We start from the raw sequence: 22,777 nt of genomic DNA, 5'->3' as shown, positions 1-22,777 counted from the left end.
ACGTCGTCACGCATCGCATCGCCGTTTCGGGTCGCGTACCCTGAGAGAAACACCGGTCAATATCTTATCAAATCGTGGCCAATGAACACTGAGGGGGAACGTTTTTCCGTCGCTGCAGAAGTTGGTGCAACTCGAAGGGATCTGATAAGAGTAGACGCTTTCGGCCGACTCAACTGCCCCCGCGGTGGGTGTGCACCTCAATCTTTGAACAACGCATACCTACTAGGTAGATCCAGTCCTGAGACGCAGCGGCGCATTCCACTAGCGGCGTCGTTTCTTACCGGTGACGGCATAGCTGTCGCTACCTTATGAGTCGTGACGAAGCGCAGCAGTCGATGGCGCTATCGCAAACCCAAATGACCTCTGTGCAGGGGGCAACAAGGGCAGCACCGGGGATGCGGCGGGAAAGCACATCGCCGCGCCGCGGCCGGATAAGCGGCCCTTGAAAACCAAGTGGGTCTTGCGGTTCGGCTCCGATGAGAGTCAATGACAAACCAATAGCGAGACACGCCTTTCCTCCTCGTCTACCGGTACCTACCTAGGTAGCTTGCTGTTTTCCCCCTCCCCTCATCAGCCGTGAACGGGGATAAGGCTTCGTCTCTTGTCTCTTACACCCGGCCACTCAGGAATGCTTCTCGTTTGCTAAATTGTGAAAAAAATATGGTGGGAACGACGACTAGACCGGCTCGATCCACAAGGGTGATCGGCCACATGCAGCATGCAGTCACCGATTTTCGGGCATCTGCGGTTTTGGGGCCATTATTCTTTGGGCCATTATTCATCCATTTCCGTATTTGACGGCCACCCTCACCCACACCTCCCACACTCTGCTCTCTCCTCGTGTCTTCTGAGATGGAACCCAACACAGGAACATAATTACTGTGTGTGCTATTCCGCTGCTCACGGTTCGCCATGCCCGCCCACAGCGAATCCGCAGAAGATGCTACAGATAGTCTGCCTTATTTGCAGCGTGAGCATCCCCATGAACAATACGTTTTGTGACCAAAGTGTAACACTTCATAGGCAATCGATCCTCTCTATCAGAGACGGTGAGGAGGATCGATCAAGATGAAGCACGCCAAAGGTATGAGACTCGTGCCGAAGAGCAGGGTCTGGACGAAAAGAAGATGGCCAGCCCCAACTCATCAAGCGACGAAGATGAGCCAACGATAATATCTTGGGATGACAGTGACCCAGAGAACCCGTACAACTGGTCACATGTACATTGCTCTAGTCTCATATCTACAGATCCAGTCACTAACGAGCTATAGACCAAAAAGTTTCTGATCCTTTGCTTAACCATGATGCAAGTCATCAACAGCACAATGGGCTCGGCCCTCCCATCCAACGCGATACCCTTCATAACCGCCGAATGGGGCATCACAAACGAGCAACAGCAGGTCTTGCCCATTTCCGTCTTTCTCATCGGCTACGTCTTCGGGCCTGTAGTCTGGGCACCTCTCAGCGAGCATCTCGGCAGGAGAATGTTGACCATTGTCACCTTTGTCATGTTCACCATCTGGACCATGGCCTGCGCCCTCGCACCCAGCTGGCCTGCATTTCTCTTCTTCCGCTTCTTCACGGGCGTATTCGCCAGCTCACCCATCGCTATCGTGGCCGGTATCCTCGCAGATATCTACGGTGACACCGAGACCCGCGGCCGTGCCATGACAGCCTTCATGGTCGTAAGTCATCCCTGCAACTTTCCCGGATTTCACTCTCTTGAAGCTTTGCTAAAACCTCGTAGACAACCACATTCGGCCCTCTCTTCGCCCCGATCGTGTCCGGTTTCTGCTCTACGACAATAGGTTGGCGCTGGTCCTTTTGGGTGGCCCTCATCTACGCCGGCCTGACCCTCATCCCGATCCTCCTGCTCCCCGAGACCTACGCGCCCGTCCTGCTCCTCCGACGAGCACGAAAAATACGCAAACTAGACCCCTCCGCCGCCGTCATCGCGCCCCGCGAGATGGAGAGCACAGACTTCAAGCACATCGCAACCGTCGTCCTGACCCGCCCCGTACGCATGATCATCTTCGAGCCCATCGTCAGCTGCACGTGCGCCTACCTGGCCTTAGTATACACAATCTTCTACATGTCCTTCCAGGCCTTCCCCATCATCTTCCAGAAGCTCTACGGTCTCTCACCGGGTGTGGCTGGCCTCGCCTACCTCCCCATAGGCGCCGGCGCTCTGCTAGTGGTGCCCATCTTCATCGGCTGGGAGCAGGGCCATCTCCGCGCGCAACGCAACGGTCACGTATGGGCCAAGCGCGAAGAGTTCCGCCGTCTCCCTTTCGCCTGCGTCGGCGGACCGCTGTTCTTCATCTCTTTGTTCTGGCTGGGCTGGTCTTCCAGAGAAGGCGTCAGCTTCGTCGCGCCCATGCTGGCGGGCATCCCGTTCGGGATGGGCTTCATGCTCATCTTCATCGCCCTTCTCAACTATCTCACCGACGCCTACGAGATCTTTGCTGCCAGCGCTAACGCGGCGGCCTCGACGAGCCGGTCTCTGCTCGCTGTGGTGCTGCCGCTGGCGACGACACGCATGTTTAATAAGCTCGGTATTGCTGGTGCTTGTAGCTTGCTCGGTGGGTTCAGTGCTATCATGTGCATCATCCCCTTCATCTTTATCTGGAAGGGCGAGCAGATTCGAGCGGGATCGCGGTTTTGTATCGCGCTTCAGGAGAGGAAGGCTGAGATGCAGAGAAAGGTTGAGGAGCAGAAGCAGAGGGAGGAAGCGAGGAGGATCAGGTTGAGGGACAGTCCTGCCCGGAAAGAGGAGGTTTGAGTTGTTTCATCAATGAATGAACCGACGAAAGGTTTCTGAGGTCTAGCTATTGAAGTAAGAGATGAAACGTCTACCGAGAGAGAGATGGGAACACTGGCAAGGGAGGCATACACAACCAGAGTGGTTGAAGAGGAGCGTCGAAGACATCCACTGAGTGGTAAAGGGGTACAAACCCTGAGTGAACACGGTCAAATTCTTACGACGGCACCTTTTCTCTGAGCATAGGTCCGTATATCTTGCTTTGAGGGTATCAAGGGAAGAAGAGAAAATGCCCGATGAGGCATGAGCATCACACGACCTGGCCCCTTCTTGGGGTAGGATGAGAGTTGAACATCGCAATGACGATACTCAACCAAAGGCATTAATCTATAACACATAATAAAAATTGCGTCGTACCCCGAACCTGCCGCCTCTCATTGGCTTTATGTGATATTCTTGAATACCGTGTGATAGACGGTGGGCGGCAAGAGCTTATGTGAAGGACGATTCTAACTCGTAACGACGTGGCTTCCTCAAGACTCAATCTTGACTTCGTCGTTGCCTTCCGATATTCCTTATTCCGAGGTTCCCTTGCTGTGATGCGATGTGACGGCCAAAGTTGCTGACAAGACTTTCCTCATATATTTATGTTTTCTTAGAGCATCAAATAGAAAATTCGGTCTTGTTCGAGCAGCCTCTCTGACGGTACAACATAAAGAGATCGATTTATAGACATTAGGTATATGCGCACATATCGCAACAACAAGTCGCTCTATTTCTCTTTGCCTTACTCAAGATTATTGAGGCACACAGGCAGGCTTCGTACTTGACAGTACTTTCCTCTCTCCTCTAATTAATGGAGCGTGGGTGGTAGCCTGGGTAGTAGCTCAGCCCGAAGCTAGGCGCTTGAGTCTGGCCAAAATCCTTGGACAGGTTGGCATATGGCCATGTTGTACGTGGAAGGAAGTGCAGAGAAGCTCGAAGCTGCCCTTCAGCAAAGTCAGCTACTAGAGAGGCTGTTGGTGGAACCCAGCTGTCCGTATTGATGTATTCCAAAGCGTATAAACGTCCAAGAGGGTGAAAGGCTGTGACTCAAAAGCGAGCTTATGAGATTGAGACTCCATGCTTTGGGGACTTCGAAAAACATGCCAACAAACGTCGCCGAGCTGCTCTGTCACCCGATGAGAACAGAGACCTTGGTAACTTCGGGAAGAATACCCGCAATCGCGTGACATCCTTCGCTCATTACACCCTTGAAGTACGCAACCGCCGTTTTTATATTTTTTTCCCACTCAAGCCAGGTACTCATTTTAGCGACTTAACCGCAGGCATAAGGCAAAGACGGGGGCCACGCACTTGGGAGACGTCCTGCGTCATATCAGCGCTGGGAACATGTGCCTATTCGGACCAGCCTTGACACTGCTCATAATAACCTTACCGAGCGGTATTTCTAGACTATCCAATTGAATGGTAAGATTGGAACCCGCGTCAGGGTCTCTCCTTGCATTTTACGAAGTTGTGCTTCTGGTAAGAAAGTTGGTCTGCCAGGTCGGTTCTACATATCTGACTCCTCGCTGACCGGGCCATAGACTGGACACTCTCTATAAAATGGCTCTTTCTTTCTGTGTCAAAGGCGACAAACCACCTGAGATATATGATGCAGCTTCCAACCATCCCTTTCCGATCGATAAAATTGCGCAGCTCGCCCGAAGAACTATCCTCAAGGCGGATGGAGACAAGCTTCGTACCCCGGGGCAGGTCAAACGCTTCCAACGCTATCCTGACCTCCATCTTACCATCACCGGGATATTCTTCAGGAATAATCAGCTGACGTGGTTGAAGTTTGCTGAGTGGCGCGCCGGCAGGATAGAAAGTCATCTAAAGAAGAGTACGGGATATGTATGGATTTTCCGTGGCGGAATTTCAACCATAAGGATTTGATTTGGCGGCCGCGACCGAAATAAAGCGGATGACGATGAATCGTGTTGATATCCATCAATCGCTTAATCACCATTGGGGGTTTAAATACTCTAGCAAAGGGGGCAATCTCTATCCCGATGGATAAAAATTCATTTCAACATCATGGCTGGCAAGGCCTCCAAAGGAGTCAGCCTAGCCGTTAGTTGGACAAAGAGACTTCGCGAAGTCGCTCTTGATGGATTCATTGACCGTGTATATGAAAACTTGGATATAGCAGTCGCGACACATCGCGAGCCACATGCGCAGGCAGCATGTTACGCATCATAACCCAAGAAGGAAGACAGCCGTGGAGTCGACAGGGTTCCGATCGCAAACCAGATCCTCGGCAGGATACACAGCCGAAGTCTCATCTTTGTGCTGAGAAAATCTTGCCCCAGACGTCCGGTATGACTAGTAGACCTCACCTTTACGATACATCACCATCGGACCTCTGCCATATGTCTGTTCCGCCAGAAGAAAGAGAGCCTCAAGAATCTGCGCCATGATTTCGAATGGAACAATCACATGGGTATTACTGCCTCATCTTGAAGAACTTGATACGCGGGGGTAAGTTGGCAAGAGGAAACCAACAAAGCCTCGTAAACCACCAAGAGCTCTCTTAGGCATCGCCAAGGCCCTCCAACAGATCATGATGGCCCAGGATGCCAATAGGGTGAAAAGAGCGATAGGAGGGGCCCTAAACAACCTGTTCCTTCCAGTGATTGCTTACTCAGTGACGTTCATTGCTGATGTGCCATCTCAAAACCTCAATTGGCAGACTTGTTAAAGGAAGAGGAACTTGGTACGGTACACAAGCCAAGTCAGGCAAAGGTCCAACGGAGCTGTGGAAAGCGGAGCGTCACGAGGGATGCAGTCCAAGTCCATACACATCAACGACACAGAAGTCACAAGTCACTGAACGACAATAAAGTCTCACAAAAGCAAGTCACACCTTACGTTCATCTCAAGTTTCACTCGAAGTCGAAAGAGAGTTGAGATAAACTTCCCGTCTCGTTTCAGCAGGCTGCAGCCAGCATGCATGACACGGGGGGGGGGAGCGGGAATGTGGAAAAACCGTCTCATCATTTCAGACCAGGGGGTGTCGGAGACTCAAATCGCACCAAACCTCATCCCCATTTGACTGTTCTCGGTCGAGTATATAAGTATGTACAAAGTAGAAGTGAAAAAAGTTTTCTGGATTTTTTCTTTGAGCAAGAAACAATAGAAAATATATCTCTGTTTGGTCCCCAACGACCCGCTACGCGAATGCAATGATGCCCGTGTTGATCTTTCCCATAAAAAACACACAGAAATGCTTTGGACCACCAGATAAGCAAAAAAGACAACCCTTCCAATGGACTCGCCATACTAAAAGGTTGTCCGCCCTTTTTCTTTCCCATCTAGACAAAAAAGAACACCACACCAAAAAAGCAGGCAGGACCGAAGAATAAAGTGCGAGTTGTTTGTATTTTCCCACCCCGGCTTTGTGTTGTTTTGTACAAAAACTTCGCTTTATTTTCACCCCAAGAAGTGTATACAAGACAAAAAAGTGTAAGAAGGATAAGAATGTGTTTGTTCATGAATCATAGATTCTTCTCATAACCAAATATAGCTTGACATGCGGGGGGGAAATCAAATCTACATCAAACACTTAGAAGAGCTTGTTGGAGCGCTTGTAGTAGCCGGTAGGCTTAGCGGCGCCGGAGGCGGTGCCGTTGGTGGGGTAGGGGGCAACGGTGACGGTGGTGGAAAGGGTGACGACGTCCTCATCGGCGGGGCAGTCATCCTCCTCATCGTCCTCGCCGTCAGCACCGACATCACCGGTGGTGACGGGGGCCTCGGCGGAAGCGGTCTTGCTGGCGCTGGCGGAGGGGGTGGCAGCGGGGGCAGAGCCACCGATGGTAACGTAGACGGTGGAGGCGGGGATGGTGACGGTCACGGCGGAGGGGCAAGCGCACTGGCCGTCGGCACCGAGGGTACCGCTGGGAGAAGCAGACTCGGCGGTCTGGCCGGGGCGCTTGATGGTAACGGTGCGGGTGCCGGTGGAGGTGGCAGTGGTGGTGGTGGTGGGCTCCTCGCCGGCGCCGGTGGCAGAGCCAGTGGGCTTGGTGACGACGATGGTAGACTCAATGGTGGTGGGGATGGCGGTGGTGACGACGGAAGCGGTAGAGCCCTTGCCGACGGTCATGGTAAGGGTCTTGGTAGAGATGATCTGGGTGACGGTAGTCACGACATCGCCATCCTCAGCGGGGCAGTCATCGTCCTCCTCCTCATCGTCGCCGCCAGCGGTAGGGGGGCTGGTGACGGTAGGGTCCTGAGCAGAGTTGGTGACACCAGCGGTGGACAGGGGGATGGAGGGAGCGGCGGTAGGGGTGGTGATGACGGGAGCGGTGCGGGTAGAGCCCTGGAGACCGCCGGTAGAGTGCTGCTGGACCAGAGACTTGGAAAGGCTGGCAGCCTCGGTGACGGGGCAGACAACCTCGGTCAAGACAACGGTGTTGGTGACAACGTAGGTAGAGAGGTCAGAGGCGGAGAGGGTAGCGCTGCGAGCAGGGCAGTTGGTGATGGTAGGGGCGCATGAGGTGACGGTGGCAACCTCGGTGACCTCGACGGTGAGGGTGGTGTAGCCGGCGGGAGCGGTGGTGTTGTCGCGGCGCCAGTGGAAGTGGCGGGGCTGGTAGGCGGAAGCGCTGGCGAGGGAGGCCATGAGGCCAACGGCGGCAATGGAGGACTTCATTTTGATGGTTGTGTATGGGTTGTTTCCAACGACTCTTCAGATATCTCCACGAGGGTAGACGGTTTTGCTTGTTCGGATCGGGGATCGTAAAAGGGGCGAAAGATCAATTTCGCGGGGATGTTTCTCAAAAGTGTTGGCTGCAAGACACAGTTTGCGCAAATGAACGAATGGTATACTCGATAGAGAGCGTGGGTTGAGGCTGAATGAATGGAATGTGTCCGAAGACTGACAACGAAAGACTGTGCGGTGGAGAGAGAAAGGTAGAAAGGATAGGTGAAAGAGAGGAAGGGCGAGATGATATTTAGAAGGGGAGAGGGAGGTCAGAGTCCTTTTAGCCCGTGGAGCCCATGGTGGATGTACATGGGCATAGGAGCATGGGGGCAGGGGAGGGGAGCCTGGAGGGACGTGGACGTGTGGATAGGATCGAAATCCTCAAGGCTCGAGGAGGAGGGTGGACTTTGATGGAGGGGGGTGGCCCCGGGTGGGAGCTACATTAGACCGTGGGCCCTTCATCTTGGAGGGTGATGGTCCATCATCCACGGAGTATGAGAGAGAGTCTAGTCTCTACGCAGTACTCCGTAGTGTAGAGATGCCATGGACATTTGGGATTGCAGGTCCAGGGCCCGGTCGAGACCCGTTGCGCTTGCAAGGCAGGCCCAGGTTGCCAGCACAGCGAGGGAACTTTCCCACTTACACTACAAAGTACTCCATCCACAGAGCATACATGGGAGAGAGAGAGAGAGAGAGAGAGAGAGAGAGAGAGAGAGAGAAAGAGAAAGAGGGAGCAAGGAACTTTGTCGCGGTTCGGCGGCATAGGCGCATCGCACCGCATTAGGGGTGGACCGACTGGGGCCAAACGCTTGCTTGGCCCGCATGGGATGACATGGATGCCAAGGAAGTGTACCTGACATGGTGAACCATCTGTGAGGGTGAGAAGGAGATGGCAGGACGCGCGAGACTAGTCCGGCACCAAGCAAGAGAAGGGTACTCTGTAGAGTTGTGAGTGAGTGAGTAAGGAAGCGCAGAGTGAGTGAGTGGGCGAGTAGAGGTGAGGGTAAGAGTGAGTGAGTGAGTGAGGGTGTGGTGTGTGAGTGTGTGAGTGTGTGTCGTTGGGAGGAGGCACGGAGTGGAGTGGAGAACCACGGATGTGGTGGGAAAGAAAAAAGGATGACGGCGCCGGGGGGTTCTCAAGGACCCTTGCTCGATGATCCAGGGGGTACGAAGAACCGCTTCCCACCTTAGGAAGCTGGGCTAAGGCAGAGGCGAACCAGCGGCCACCGCACCGCTCGCCGCACAGCCCTCGACTCTTGCATGGGGGCAAGAGATGAAGCCGCCTTTATTTTTCGTCTTCCATCTCGAGGAGTCAAGCGTCAAACCCACAGACGGAGTCCTCTTCATTAAAAGACAGGAGTGAGATGACCCCACCTGCGCCGGTGATGACGGCAGCCCGGGTAGTATTCGACAACGACGACGGCAATATGTGAGGGAATATGAGCGGTAGCCGTGATGGATGGACCTGGGTATTGAGTTGTAGTCACGAAAGTCAGTGCTGAGCAGTCATGACGGTGACAACTGTGATGCTGGACTGAAGTGTAAGTGAGAAAGTGTAAGAGTGAGGTATCTAGACAAGGTAGGTAGAGAAGAGAGACCGTTGATGTTGACTCCTTTTCCGACCTTGTTTTTTCAAAGAGGCTTGAGCGATACGTACCGCTCGACGTTGTGTTTCCCCTTTGCCCAAGCAGGGAAAGCCTTCGGAGGCGCCTCCTACCTTACCACCTGTCAGCCCGTGCCGTTGCTATTGCCTCGCCGTGCGCGCCTGCCTGTCGTCCTGGATTTGCCAGTTGTCAGCGCACTTTTTGGTCAGCTTACCCCTGTCGGCCCAACCCCTGCCATCCCGCTCCTCATATGCAGGTACCGCCAAACATGAGACACAAGCGTGGCCAATCGTCCGGATCCACACCGTCCACATCAGCCCGAATCCCAGTCAAGATCGTGGCCACAGGCGCCCCGTCATCCCTGACTCCTAGAGTCACTGTCCAGGATGCGAGGGTCCCTGCGATAAGGTACCTCACCTTGCTGATCAAATTAATGAAAGATGTGATTGTGGACTCTATGGTCCCATACCTACGGAGCTGGATACGCTGTCATTGCACACTATTCGTACGCAGTATCCGTACAGTACATTCCTACGTATTAGCTGAGAAGGAGAAGAAGAAGCATCAGAGAGCGTGCATTTACTGACTCTTGCTTGCTACCCGGAGCCGTACGGAAGCTTCTTCCATGACCATCTGTACAGTTTCTCTGCAGATGCCAACAGACTACGGCAGTGTTCCGTGCAAACGTGGCTCAGCCCTCTAACCGGTGACCAACTTCTAGATCTCTTGCGGATCCAGTCGGTGGAGAGCGTACCCGTACAAGTAGAGAGATTGATTGCTTCTTGATCATCGATCCCGCGCGGGCTGCTCTTTCCCCCTCGTTGTTGAGCTTGTTCTTAACTTCTTGCATAATGCCGGCTTCGCAGCCTATTCGTACACGTCGGTAGCCGACAGCCCCCCATACTCAGACCTCAACGTCCATCCGTACGCAGTATCCCGGGATGCTCAATTTGCTTTTCATTGAGAGACCATAAACCGGTGGAGATGGCCTGTTGTCTGTTGCCGCTGTCCCGTCCGCGGTGCCGAACCACAGGCATTGTGCCCTGCGCTACACAAGAACGACTCTTCATGCCTTTTTTTTTTTTTTAAAGTACACCAACTGGCAATAAGGCCATGGGCCATCGTATGCTGTACGACATTCAGACGTACGAGCATCCGTCCGTATGCACGGCCGAGTCGTCCCTCGTATGCGCCCAACCCAATCTGTGCGCATATGTAAAGCTTCGGTCGACGGTGACAGGTGCAACAGACCGCTAGCAGACTGACCGACAGTTGGCTCAGGCCCGTATCTGTACGGCGTACCTACTACTACGGAGTACGTGTGTGGTCAATAACACCATCATAAGGTATGTGTCGTATTTTCGGCCTTGCAGACACGGCGATGCAAGTCTCAAAAGTTTTTTTTACCTCCATCAGAGGCTCAGCCAGCCGACCGTTGCATCAATCTGCCAGATTCTGTTTCCAAATATTCGTAGCTTACCGTTCTTTCCCCTCACATGAAACCCCAGCCATTTCTCACGCTCTGTCCACTCACCGTTCAACTTTCATTGTGATCTAGTCTAGCGCCAACAGTCAGCCAACGGCACATTGCTAAATGCAGCGGTTAAGTCTCGCCCGGCGGCGCCAAACCAGAGTGAGCCACAAAAGGGCTAAAAATGAAAACGCCATGAGAGACTGCCGCTTAGCCGGGGGGTCCGTCTGCTTGACGTGCGGTCTCCTCTCGAGAGAGTCTCCCCGTAGGCCCGTAGCGTCCTGATCCGCTGCGAAACCAACCAACCTACCTCGATGGAGGCGTTTTAGCGACCGACCTTAAACTCACTTAACCTTAGGGTGACCGTTTTGACCCTGCCCATCTTGATGTGACGTGAAGAGACGTGAGACGAACTATCCATAGGCGCGCTGAAAGAGAGAGAGAGAGAGAGAGAGAGAGAGAGAGAGAGAGAGAGAGAGAGAGAGAGAGAGAGAGAGAGAGATACTCGTGTAATGCGGTGCTAAATACGTGATGAATGGCGAGCGCGCCGCACGCGCGCGTGCTGTAGCTGACTTTACACTGCCGCCGACTGGAAATATCTGCGACGAAGCGGTAGCCAGTCGATCCCTTTTGCGCCCCTATTCGCATGTGCCCTACACTCCGGCACAGTTGCAACTTGGCGCCGGCCCGTCTCTCACCGCAAATTCTTATCGGGAGCCCTGCCCTACGAAAAAGCCATAGGTGTTGTTTGTTTGCAGTGAGTGACGTAACAGAAGACTGCACATCTCGATATGCACCGCTTCCGTTATAGTGCACGAGTATTAACTGACCCTCGTGCAACCTGACCCCTTTTCTCTGCGGGATATATCATACTGTGTACGGGCTATGGTGGCCATAGATGTGTCGGGAATAGTCCGATAAAGCCTGTTAATAGTGACATCTTTCAGTCGTGCTCAATCTTGTGTCAGGCTCCGTGGCTAGGGAATCGGGACGGAAACTTGGAAGCGGAGGAGAAGGTAATGAGTCGGAGCGGCAGTATGTCGGTTGGCTCAGTGGCCTCATCCCCCTCAATTCTTTCCCTCTCATTACTAGGCGCTTTTAATCGCTTGGTCGACTCGGGTACCTTGCCTTAGACCAGATTCTAGCCAGGAACAAATCGAGGCACCGACCAACAGGGAGTCTGCGCTCAGCCCCTCGGTCCCCCCTTTAGCGGATGACCTAGATTTGCTGACAACCTCTCCAGTCACTGATCTCTGTTGTGCACCCGACTGCGGTAATCTGTACTCCGGAGAGCCAAATATCAGGGGGGTCGGATCAATGTGGCGTCTCTTCGGGGGGAGAATGGGATCGACGCGGTAGCCCTGAAATGGTCCATTGTGTGCGACGTTGTCGCGCCATGCAGTTCCAGAGTTGTTGGAAGTTTTGGAAGTTGGTACTTGGTAGTCTGGCACTCTGGCCCCCAAACTGTCGCTGACCGACTAACTGCCTCTGCCTCTGCCGCCATGCTATTTCCTAGTCCACATCGTTACGTTGTCTCGATGCAACTCTAGACGGGAGACAGAGGGCCACGATCCATCGACCATCTCCCATCTGCCGCTGTGGCCAGCTGTGCCAAGACATGCGGTACGTGTGCGCCGACGTGGAGCAGAGAAAATTTCCGCCTTCTCCATGATCGTCCATCAGAATCGAAGATGGAGTTGGCAACGCCGGGTCCAAGCTTTGTGAGTTGTCGTCCTGGTTCGTGGCCCGTGGTTTGTTCTTCACTGCTGCGGAATGTTTTCGTCTCAGATGCCACGAGGATCGAGTCGTTCTGCATCTTCCGGGGGCTTGGTGGAATGTAGAACAAAGACTCGGATTTTCAAAGCTCAGCTCATGACCGCAGCTGGCTTCAGCTGGTGCAACGTAATGCTCAATGTCTCTGGTGCTTTCGTGTGACCGACGAGAAGGCGTGGATGACCCTGCTGTAACTAGGAGAGCAGCCAACCCGGCCAGCAAACATGAGATCGAAACGACGGGATGATCTGATGGAAATGAGCATCATCAGACGGAGCAAAGTTCAGAATCATCCAGGTACTCCGTACCATTGCCCATGGGCAACCGGCACAGTGACTGGAAGCCCAGTCCACTGCTTGAGTACAGTTACAATCCTCACCATTTGGCTCTTGGCCAAGCATTGAACCCCCGAAGAGAAGGGTTTCAGACCCCCGAGGCGATCCCCTCGGCCCCCTCTGGAGACTGGCGCTCAAGTGTTGCCGCTCGCGGTTACATTTTGCACCGCACTGCTGGTCTGTCAATCCTCGTCAATTCTCTTCCCCCCGGAATTGGCGGCGGAGACCTTCATCTGGGAAAACCTGCGGGAAAACTGAGTAAAGTTGCACACAAGACTCCAGAAGTCCAGCCTCCAAGTCGTCAATCCACGGTGACACGGACCATGGCTCCTCGCCCCCTCCTCGGCAGGGGTGGAAACAACCAAATCTCCCCCTCAGGGTTCGCCCCGGAAGTCCCTGTCACAGAATGATTGTGTCGAGATTATGTCGAGATTATGTCGAGATTATGTCGAAGTGTACTGTCTCCAGCACAACCGACACTTCTGTATGTACGGCTATGCAGGCAGCGAGGTGGTGGTGTTCTTTTTTCTTCCTTTCAGCGCTGCGGTAATAATAACCGTCAGATGAGCCGGCGAGTCGTTACCCGGCAGTTCCCAACTTTTCGGGGAGCCTGGACTGGCCGGGTCTGGGTTCTGGGTCTGGCCTGACCTTGACCAACGGCAATCTGCATATTATTGCGCAGCTTTGCGATGGCAGCGATCCTGCTGGGTCGTTGACTTGATTAATCTTGCAGAAAATTCGCGCTGGAAATTGCACACCTGGAGCTTACATTATCTTCACCTGAAAACCCTGGACAATGATGATGAATCTGGTCACTTCTGATGAGGCTTCGAGCCATTCGTATGCTGCCGCGTGCATCCTGTCGGTGGTTTCGGCACGAATGGTGGACTCGACCATTCTGGAGTTTTGAGCCTGAACCCATTGTCAGAAGTGACTGGCCGATTGATTGATGGATGGATGCTCCAGCTTCCAGGTTCTCAGATTGCTTGTCAATGGAAGTTGTCAACGTCAGCCTGCACTGGACATAAGGCCACCCGCTGACGACGGTAACACGTCTCCCGCCCGGTCTTACTCCTGGGGCAAGGCGGGAAGGTGGTCCCGAATCGGTGACTTCAGCTCCTTCGGTTCCTGGAAGTTCCTGCTCCTCGCCGTTCGGTGCCTTCCTCCTGGGTTTAGCTCCTCTGCTCCTTCCTCCGCCTTTCCTCCACTACGTCCCTCCCCGGGACGGAGCCTGGACTTGTTACCTGGATCACCTCAGGCAGCACTCAGAATAAGGTACCTTACCTTCCTGAGATGTTCGTCGTACCTCAGATGTCACGATATCTTACCCACGACCACATGTCTCTCACAGACTCAGAGATCCGGAGGCCTATAGACTCAGAGACACCGGCGTCGGCCCATTCCATTGCATTCCGCCCCGCCATTTTGTCTTACACCCATCCTGGAAACCAACACGGGATCGTCTTCCCCTTCACCTCACTTTCTCAACGCCTGGGCGATCACTGATCTTGGGCCAAGACACATCAACGCCAACCCGCTTTGCCTCCCGTCGTTGCTTCTTTCAACTTCCGCCTGCTTCACACCATCGCATCGCCTTCCTTGATTTGCCTCATGTTGGTCGCAACCGCGCCGTAATTGCCGTTCCCATTCCCTGATACGAAGGCTTGATGCTCTGTCAAATCCTGCTAATCAAAAAGGACCGACCAGGCGTACCAAGTCGGAACACTCGTCAAAAAACGTCAAACACGGTAGCACCCTGGCTGGCTGGCACTGCCTCCTAGGGAGTTGGGATACCTAGGAGGGGTTCCTCCTGTCTGACACCCACGTCCTTGTTTTGAGTTTGGTCGCTTGCATTTGTTTGCACAGCATCGGTCGCTCACCCGAATTCCTAACCCTGTCGCCAAGTATCATGCGGCAGCTCCGTCCCCATAATCAACCGGGTCGGGTCATCCTTTCGACTACACATTAGATTGTTGCACGCTGAAGTCAGCGAAAGCTATTCTCGAGTCTGCGCATTTTGACAAATCTAGACCCGGGCAACATTCAAATCGGCATATTGAACGGATACCAGCTTCATCACTTCCATGTCTCGTGTGGAAAATTCCCACAAGCCAAGAAAACCTGCTGCGCCACCCGTTCGTACTTGCGGCCTCATAGGGCACAACGTCGGATCGGATGTCTCATTGAACGGGCCGCTTTCGACCGCCCTCCACTAACCCACGTGTCCGAGGCTTCCATTCCCGACCTCATGGCATCATCAGTCTCAACTGTCTGAAATCGATGTATCGATGGTTCCGTACCAAAACGCGAGCTTTCCTTCCCGTACCTAGCCGCAGCAAAGCTGCTTAGGGAAGATCATCACAGAACAGAGCATGTCGATGAGCCGTAAAACACCTTCTGGGGAACTAGAATGTGGCGTTTGCTACATGGATCGAGAGGGAACGTCGAAACTCGAATTCTTCGATGCCAAGTGGCACAAGATATTGTAAGCCCGAGGGTTATGGTTTGCTAATACTACCTTCTCAATGGGTCTGATTAGCAATAGCCAAAAGGCCATTTGGAGGATCGGATCAACAGCAATAGCTACGTCAAGAGCTAGTCAGTCAGAGGTTCGGAGCAGAGTCCTACTGAAATGACCTGTTTTGATGCAGAGTCCTACTGAAAAGACCCATTCTGATTTTTTCTACACGAATGCTTGTGGATCTGGATCGTTTGCACGTTCAAGCGGATGATTTGAGATACAGATCCAAACGATGACCATGAAGACGCCCGAGAACGGTGCTCCAAGATCATGCTCCAAGATGGTGCTCCCAACTGGTGCCTCGGACGATGCTCAAAGACAGTCTTGAAGGCTTCAGATAGGGGCCCAGAAAGGCCAACACTAGTCAACATGTACAACCCAAATGGCTGGTGTTGTAGAGTCTGTTCGAACAGGATCAAATCGAAGCCAAGTTGTCAGTATTAACAACCAACACTTCAAACCTACTCCAACATGGATGATTACTCTGACAAAAGTTATGTTAGATGGGTTGAAGATGGGTAGCGGGTATATACAGATATCGAAGCAAGCGCTCACCCTCAGTTTTGAGTATACGCAGTTCACACATGCGGCGTTGCCTTTGTTACATGCTCTCACGAGCCGCATGGCATTTTTGAGGGAGGCGGCTGCTGGTCTTTGATGACCGCTGCTTGACCTGGGTGCCCGTGTTGCTTGGTGATGTTGTCCCTGGTGACTGCCACCAGTGAAAGCAACAGATCCTCCAGAAGGAACCCTCAGGGGCACCCGCTGTTTTCACTCAGCAGAAAGATGACATCGTCAGGTCAACATTCCACAACTTGACTGGGCCTTCTGCTTTCCTTCTCTGCCCTCTACCCTCCACAGAAGAAGCTTCTTGCCAAATCCCCCATCTCCTTCAACCTCTGTTTTTGGCCTTGGCCTGTTGCAAGACAACCTTGCTCATCAGACTTTCATTTGCATCATTCTCCTCTTGGGCAGGTCGAGCAGTTTCTTGGATTGGTACCGAGTATTTTTCGCCAGCCATCCGACTATCACCACCTCTTCGCTCGTTTGGAGACCAAAGCAAACACAGAGAAAATCGAGCATCCACAGTGGAAACCCATCAAGATGGTGCACGTCTGCTGCATCGGCATCTCCTCCAAGAAAAAGGGGCAGGATGAAGACGCAAAGGCAAAGGAGGCGGATCCTCCCGAAGACACGCAGTCGAAGGACAGAAAGGCGAAGAACGCGAAATCGAAGGAGAAAATTCCAGCCCAGGTTCCGAAGCAGCCCCTTGTCGAATTGATCAAGCTGCCTCCTCCGGCCAAGCTGCCTGGAAGCAACTACAACATGGAACTCATGCTCAGTGGAACCAACACAGGGGGCTCCATTACGTCCTCTCAGCGCTCATACATGCGCTCTCCTGAACTGGATTTCATTCCTGATCCCACCGAGGTCGAATATGTGTCGGACCACGAGGATCAAATCGAAGCACCCAGAAGAAGTGGCCCATGGAGCAGACTCAGCCGACGCCGCTCTAACAACAGCAACAAGCGGTCTGACAGTCCCGACAGTGACAAGCGGGTGTCGATTATCAGCATTCAGAGGCCCTCTTCCAATCCCGCTGCTACGGAGATAGATGGCTCCCCGCAATACGATCAGGCTGCTTATACTTACTCTGTGAGACAGAACAACATGAGGCGCATTCAAGCCGACCTCGAGAGCGAGCACAGTTCGCGATCTGTCACGCCTGGAAGTAAGAGATTCCGTGGGTTGGAGACAGTGGTGGAAGTTCCTGGTGATCACCAGAGCGAGCGTCAGAGCGGACCGCGGCCGCGGAGCGGAATAGAGGTGGAGATTCCCACCGATGTTTCTGTGGTTGATGTCACGTCTCTGCCGCAGCCACCGCCTGCTGCCAAGCTTTCGAACGAAGGTGTTAAGGTTCATCCTATCGATATCACCACTGGAGACCGCCGGCGTAGCAGCTGTCCAAAGCCTGAAACCTCCACGAAGGTCACGGCAACAAATCTTGTTCTTCGAGAGCGAGGGTCACTCCCTGATATGCCTCCCCCGGCCCCGATTCTCCCTGCTCGCCAGAGTCGCGCCGATCAGGATGACGAGTCTTTCAGAACTTGGAGACTCTCCCAGTGTATCCCCCACTGCGAAAGTCAGATGGCCCTCTCTCTTCAACCTCAGAATATCCCCCTCCCACTGGACGCTGAGAGCACAGCTGCCTTTGACGACAAGGAGGCTTCTGAGGCCCAATTTCAAGATGGTTCTTCCAGCAACGGCGCAACTCTGTGCGACATGGAGAAGCCCGATGGCAAGCTCGCAACCGAGCCCGTGGGCATATCTCAGCCTCCCCGCACTTCGGAATCTGCACAGTCCCAGGATGGCAGTGGCTGGGAGACCTGGCTGCTCGCCGAGAAGCTCTCGTCTCAGGAGGATTTCGTCACAGCTCAGGATTTGGATGGCAAGAAGAAGTTCGCAACTGCAGTGCCTAGTCGCAGCTCTGCTACCGAAGCTGGCGATGAGAAAGGAACAAACCGTCAACACTCGAGCCCCATCAGCTTTCCCCTCCAAGAAATTTCTGGTGACAAGCCGTACGCCGACTTGCCTTTGAAAGACGACTTGGAGGTAAAGACTACTTTGTTTGGTAGAATGCCCTTGCAAGCGAACGAGCCGTCCCACTATCCGTCATCTTCTGTATACTCGTCTATGCAGAACACACGTACCGCCTCGCCATCGGGCTTCAAGAATATCAGTGGTGACGACGATCGCAACAGCCTTGCTGAGAGTCTTATTGATCTCGACCTCGCCAACTTTGACTGTGGGTTTACATTAATCGCGGAAGCTAGTATCTCAACTAATAAAGCAACAGTGTACAATCTCAAGGAGCAGCATTCTGATGAGAGTTATCGTACCGCCCTAGACAAGAACCCCGACTCTGACACGGCTGTACCTTCTATCATCCTATCAGGCCAGGAAGTAGCTGGCGCAGATGGTATTTGCTTCCAGACTGAGAACTATCACAACTACGGCACCGCGCGGAACGTCCCTGACCCGAAGAACGAGAAGCCTGGTTCAGTTGGTGGTATTGGAGGAATTTCTGGTGAATCCCAGATCGACCTGCCTAGCGACGGCTATGCACCGTCGCGAAAGTCTTCATTCCTCCAATTCCTGGGCATTCGTAGAAGCTCGAGTACCAAGAATCGATGGCAGTCGCATAGTCAGTCTTCCACGGAGCCCGCACAGCTGAACTCCTCGTCGGTAGCGAACCAGATGCTCAAGCCACGGGAGAACATTGAAATGCTTTCGAGTCACAGCATCACTTCTTCGACCCAGCATGTCCCGAACGACGTCGCATTCACTGCACCCAAGCTCACTGAAAGCGCCACCGTGGTCTGGCAGCGAGCTTTCAAAGTTGAGCACGACCAGCGCGAGACCAAGTCCACTACATATTCCAAGAAGTCTGCCATGGCTAAAGCCAGCATGGGAACAATCTCAGTCGACGAGAACCACCTCTCTCACCCTACAGAGCGAGATTTAGTCGGATATCGCTACAAAGAAACCAAAGCGCAGGATTTTATCGCAACACGAAACGCCAGCCAGTCAAGCACTTCTCAGCAGTCTTTCTCCGGTACCATCATTCCCAAGAAGTCGGAGAACAACGAAGATGTCACAAGCACCAAATAGAATTTGGGCTTCCAAAAGATTGCTACACCTCCTTCTTCTTGGGCCAAGTGGCCCTCCCATGACAGAGCCAAGAGAACTAGTACTGCAGGCCCTGATGACGATATGACGCCGAAGGATTTTGCGGCAGTCCCCGGTGCGGAGACAGCGCAGTATGTTGAGCTCGCCGGCAAGACTTCCATGCCCAGCGTCGTCGAGATCAAGAAGTCTTCTCAGTCCATGTCGAAGAAGCTCGGGAAGGCCATGAAGACCAGCTTGGGAAAAATGATGCCGTCCAAGCCCGGTGTCAAGTCATCTGCCCAACTCGAATATCCAGAGCTCGAAATCCTGCCCACCAAGGAAGGTTACAAAGACCTGGAAGCTCTCCAGAGCAGCATTGAAACCTTGAAGGGCAGTGAGCATGCCAAAATGGCCATCAATCCAGCTCTTGCCATTGCTGAGTTGGAGAACCAGCCAGCGTCTTCCCTGGACCCTCTGCCTGCGCGGCTCCACGAAGCCGAGCACGCGAGACACGAATCTGCCAATGATACCGCCAACACCGCCCAAAATGATGTTGCTCTGGAGAGCAAGAACGCTCACAAGGGTGGTACTGAAGTACCGACTATCCGGCCCGTTACACCGGCCAACATGATCATGCTTCCTGCGGGAGATTCCACTACCGCTACGACTGAGCAATGGGCTACCCCAGCCAGTCGTCTGTCTTACACCACAGCTCTCGATGAGAATGACGCAGGTGAGCTTTTTAATCTTGAATTCTACAGCTGTGGAGTCTTTACGCTTCACTAGTTGAAATTGCCTTGATGTACGATCATCCGTTGAAGCTAACTCTGATTTCCAGGTGATGATCAGCGGATGAAATCTTAACTCTCGCAACACGACCATTACCTTCGCTGAAATAGAGAGGTCCGGTCATCGATAGTAGTGCGGTATAATTCCGTGGCGAAGAGGATGGAGTAGGGCACCTTAACAGAATTTGGCACACTTTGATGATGCTCAGGAAGAGCAAGGAATGTTATGATCAAAAGCGGTGGTTTTGCGGCTTGGGATGTCTCGGCAAGACAATTCAGACAGGCTACGAGACCAGCTTTTTGTATGGTATAGGATGGGGTCGAGGTTTGAATTTCCCCATGTGTATAGTTCTTCATAGGCAAAAGGTTCCAAGGCAATATCTTCAAGATGACCTGAATGCTGCGGTGACACTGGTTCTGGTGACGGGTTAATGACTTCATGTCCGCTTCGTGCCAGAACCGTTCAACGGACTGGTGAGGCTTCAGTGAAAGCCACATGGTGGTATTATGGTGTAAGGTAGTACATCACGATAATCGGTCTGGTCTTGTCAATGGCAGGGACTGAAGGTCATGAATCATCAATTGCGTGGTATCACCTAGACAGCCAGCCAACGCCTCCGTAGTCAATGTACAGTATCAATGTCCCACGATGCTAACACCAGCCCAACACCAAGTCGGTCCAGAACTCCCAATGGCTTTCCCAAACTCCCCGAATATCCATGAGCTACACAATACGGGATTCGCGATATGTTCGACGCGCCCTTCATCCAAACAAGACATTCTCAAAACTCTGCTGATCTAAGTGCTTAAACAGCACATCCTGCAGCGCGGCCCTGCTGTTGACAATCTGCGGCACGACGCCGTCAATCTGCTGCAGGTTGGCCCGCATGCTCTCCATGTGGCTGCCGACCTGTCCCGCCAGACCGCGCAGCTCGTCGTCCTCGAGGTCCTTGAACAGCGGCGTGCCGCTCCCGACGCCCTCTTCGGAGACGATGAAGTTGAGATCTTGCTCGTCGTGCTTGGCGGCGTTCTCGGCGGCAGCGGAAGCAGTACCGGGCTTCGTGGCCTCCGGCACAAGGACGTGCGTCTTGCGGAGACTATCCTTGAAATTGCGTGCCTCGGAGCGCGCGTTCGCCTCGAGAGTGCGGAGGGTTTCGTAGTCCTCCTCCAGAGCCTTCTCCTCGCGCTCCTTTTCGGTCTTGAGGAGGTCGACCGCGTGGAGGAGGGGATCGAGCTGCCTCTCGAGCGCCGCGACGCCCTCGATGACGCGCTCAAAGTTAAGCTCCTCGACGCGTCCGCCATCCGTTTCGAGCAGCTTCCTGCTACCGTTCTTACCTCCCGTGGGCGGCGCCGAGGCCGGCGGGAAAGGCAGGCCGCGGGAGAGCTTCTTGACGAGGCGGTTCGTGATGAGGTGGAGGGCGGAAGCGGCCTGGTCGCGGCGCTTCTCGCTGCCTGGGATGCGCTGGAGGACGGGGCGCTCGGCGAGGCGGAGGAGGTTGGAGACGATGGAGAGGGAGGGGTTCGTGAGCGGGGACCATTTCTCTTCTATCACGGAGCGGGGGACCTGGCGGACGCGGGCGGCGATGTGGCGGTGTTTGGGGGCCCGTCGGACCGTCTTTGGGGCTTCGGGTTTGGGGTGCTGTTGTTGCTGTTCTTGTTTCTCTTGTTGGATTTCTTCAGACGTGCGACGACGGCGTTTCTTCGCGGGTGCTGATGCCTCTACTGCATCGTCTTCCGTTGGACGCTTCTTGGATTTGCGCGCTTGCGAGGTTTCGTTCTGCGGGGATGCTGCATCTGAAGTTCGAGGACGGCCAGCCCGGCGACGTTGGGTATCTGGTGACGCCTCTTCCTCCTCCTCGCCCTTCTTCCGGCGCTTCTTGGTCGGCTTCTCGGCTGTCGTCTCTGCTGCTGGTACGGGCTGCTTCCCCTTGCGCCTCCGGCCTTCTTTCGGCTCTGACTGTGACACCTCCTGCGCCTCTGGTTCAGCTTGCGCCGAAGGGCGACCGCGTTTCCTTTTTACGGCCGCCGAGTCCTCTTCAGCTGGTGGTTCCTCCACCTCTTCTACTGTAGTGTTTGCCTTGCGTCCGCGTTTCTTCTTGGGAGCGGCCTCAGCCTCCGCTTCCTCCTCAGGTGCAGGCTCTTCGACCTCGGAAGCCTTTTGCTTGGGCTTTCTTCCCCGTTTTTTGGGCGCAGCGTCCTCCTCGGCCGCTGGTTCCTTGTCTAGAGACGGTCGCCCACGCTTCTTCTTGGGGACCGGTTCTGGAGATACAGCCTCCTCAGGCTCCTCCTCTTCCGCAGGCTTTTCTGGTTGCCGTCCACGCTTCTTCTTGGCCGAATTGCTTGTGCCGGCCTCTTCTTTGTCCTGGGCCTCCTCGTTCGCCTCCTTCCTTGGCTTTCGGCCTGGTTTACCTCGTGAGGCGGCCTTTTCTCGTCGGCTTGTTGACCGGTTTCCGTCTGCCGCTTCCTCGTTGTCCTTCGATTTGATCTTGTTGGCCTTTTTCGATTTCGGTTTCGTTTGCGCCGGTTCGGGCTCCTCCTCATTCGCTTCTTCCACTTCTGCTTCTATCGCTGCCTCGCGGGGTGGTCTGCCCCTCTTTTTGGTTTTCGGTTCCTCGGCGGGGGATGACACTTCAGTATCCTTTCGTTTGCTTGGGCGACCGCGTCTCCCTGGTGCCGGTGCTTCTTCTGTCTCTACAGCTTCGGGAGAACCTGACAACGCGTCGGCCGGCTTAGACGCGTTTGAGGGGCGCCCTCGTTTTCGCTTCTGGTCTGCGGCTTTAGGGGGCTACTATTGTGTCAGCTAGAGTCAGAAAGATCCAGAGTTGGAAGGCTTACCATTGTGATGTTTTGCGCTCACAATGTTATGTCGCAAGGGTGGACGTTGCCTCAAGGCGCATGCGAGCTTCCAGGGCCCTTCAGCATGTGAGCTTTCGACGCGTCGAGGTCCCCGCCAAATGGCCAGTACGTACCGGGGCTCACAAGCCTCATGTGGCTGATGCACGCGAGACACCCAACATTGGCTGCTGTAAGTACCCCGGACCGCCATTCCACCTGGGCGACCCGAAATGACGCTGACCAGCAGCAAGCGCCAGTCCCATTTCGGTTAGG

General features: G+C 53.9%; 8 protein-coding genes across 8 annotated transcripts; 2 read left to right on the top strand and 6 right to left on the bottom strand.

The window, feature by feature from the left end:
• Positions 1-912: 912 nt before the first annotated feature.
• On the top strand, positions 913-2,782 carry CTAM01_08411 (major facilitator superfamily transporter; the record flags this gene model as incomplete). Its single annotated transcript, XM_060524431.1, has 4 exons — positions 913-970; positions 1,024-1,220; positions 1,272-1,685; positions 1,748-2,782. 4 exons carry the CDS (start codon positions 913-915, stop codon positions 2,780-2,782), a joined length of 1,704 nt encoding a protein of 567 aa, XP_060380944.1.
• A 3,589-nt stretch (positions 2,783-6,371) lies between these two features.
• Positions 6,372-7,457, bottom strand: CTAM01_08410 (uncharacterized protein; the record flags this gene model as incomplete). Its single annotated transcript, XM_060524430.1, has 1 exon — positions 6,372-7,457. The coding sequence occupies one exon, from the start codon at positions 7,455-7,457 to the stop codon at positions 6,372-6,374; it is 1,086 nt and encodes a 361-aa protein (XP_060380943.1).
• A 532-nt stretch (positions 7,458-7,989) lies between these two features.
• CTAM01_08409 (uncharacterized protein) lies at positions 7,990-8,271 on the bottom strand (the record flags this gene model as incomplete). The annotated part of the gene is made up of 1 exon (XM_060524429.1): positions 7,990-8,271. The coding sequence occupies one exon, from the start codon at positions 8,269-8,271 to the stop codon at positions 7,990-7,992; it is 282 nt and encodes a 93-aa protein (XP_060380942.1).
• A 3,858-nt stretch (positions 8,272-12,129) lies between these two features.
• CTAM01_08408 (uncharacterized protein) lies at positions 12,130-12,399 on the bottom strand (the record flags this gene model as incomplete). Its single annotated transcript, XM_060524428.1, has 1 exon — positions 12,130-12,399. One exon carries the CDS (start codon positions 12,397-12,399, stop codon positions 12,130-12,132), a length of 270 nt encoding a protein of 89 aa, XP_060380941.1.
• Positions 12,400-13,270: 871 nt separating this feature from the next.
• CTAM01_08407 (uncharacterized protein) lies at positions 13,271-13,588 on the bottom strand (the record flags this gene model as incomplete). Its single annotated transcript, XM_060524427.1, has 2 exons — positions 13,271-13,355; positions 13,461-13,588. The coding sequence occupies 2 exons, from the start codon at positions 13,586-13,588 to the stop codon at positions 13,271-13,273; spliced, it is 213 nt and encodes a 70-aa protein (XP_060380940.1).
• An 897-nt stretch (positions 13,589-14,485) lies between these two features.
• On the bottom strand, positions 14,486-14,602 carry CTAM01_08406 (uncharacterized protein; the record flags this gene model as incomplete). Its single annotated transcript, XM_060524426.1, has 1 exon — positions 14,486-14,602. The coding sequence occupies one exon, from the start codon at positions 14,600-14,602 to the stop codon at positions 14,486-14,488; it is 117 nt and encodes a 38-aa protein (XP_060380939.1).
• An 842-nt stretch (positions 14,603-15,444) lies between these two features.
• On the top strand, positions 15,445-20,101 carry CTAM01_08405 (uncharacterized protein; the record flags this gene model as incomplete). Its single annotated transcript, XM_060524425.1, has 4 exons — positions 15,445-15,495; positions 16,188-18,828; positions 18,973-19,614; positions 19,839-20,101. The coding sequence occupies 4 exons, from the start codon at positions 15,445-15,447 to the stop codon at positions 20,099-20,101; spliced, it is 3,597 nt and encodes a 1,198-aa protein (XP_060380938.1).
• A 331-nt stretch (positions 20,102-20,432) lies between these two features.
• Positions 20,433-22,507, bottom strand: CTAM01_08404 (uncharacterized protein; the record flags this gene model as incomplete). Its single annotated transcript, XM_060524424.1, has 2 exons — positions 20,433-22,454; positions 22,505-22,507. The coding sequence occupies 2 exons, from the start codon at positions 22,505-22,507 to the stop codon at positions 20,433-20,435; spliced, it is 2,025 nt and encodes a 674-aa protein (XP_060380937.1).
• Between the last annotated feature and the right edge of the window lie 270 nt (positions 22,508-22,777).

The sequence above is a fragment of the Colletotrichum tamarilloi genome (genome assembly GCF_030869305.1).
Source record: "Colletotrichum tamarilloi strain Tom-12 chromosome Unknown Scaffold_29.1, whole genome shotgun sequence".
NCBI classification, from domain to species: Eukaryota; Fungi; Ascomycota; class Sordariomycetes; order Glomerellales; family Glomerellaceae; genus Colletotrichum; species Colletotrichum tamarilloi.
The sequence above is the reverse complement of the archived record's forward strand: the minus strand, read 5'-3'. Positions and strand labels throughout refer to the sequence as shown.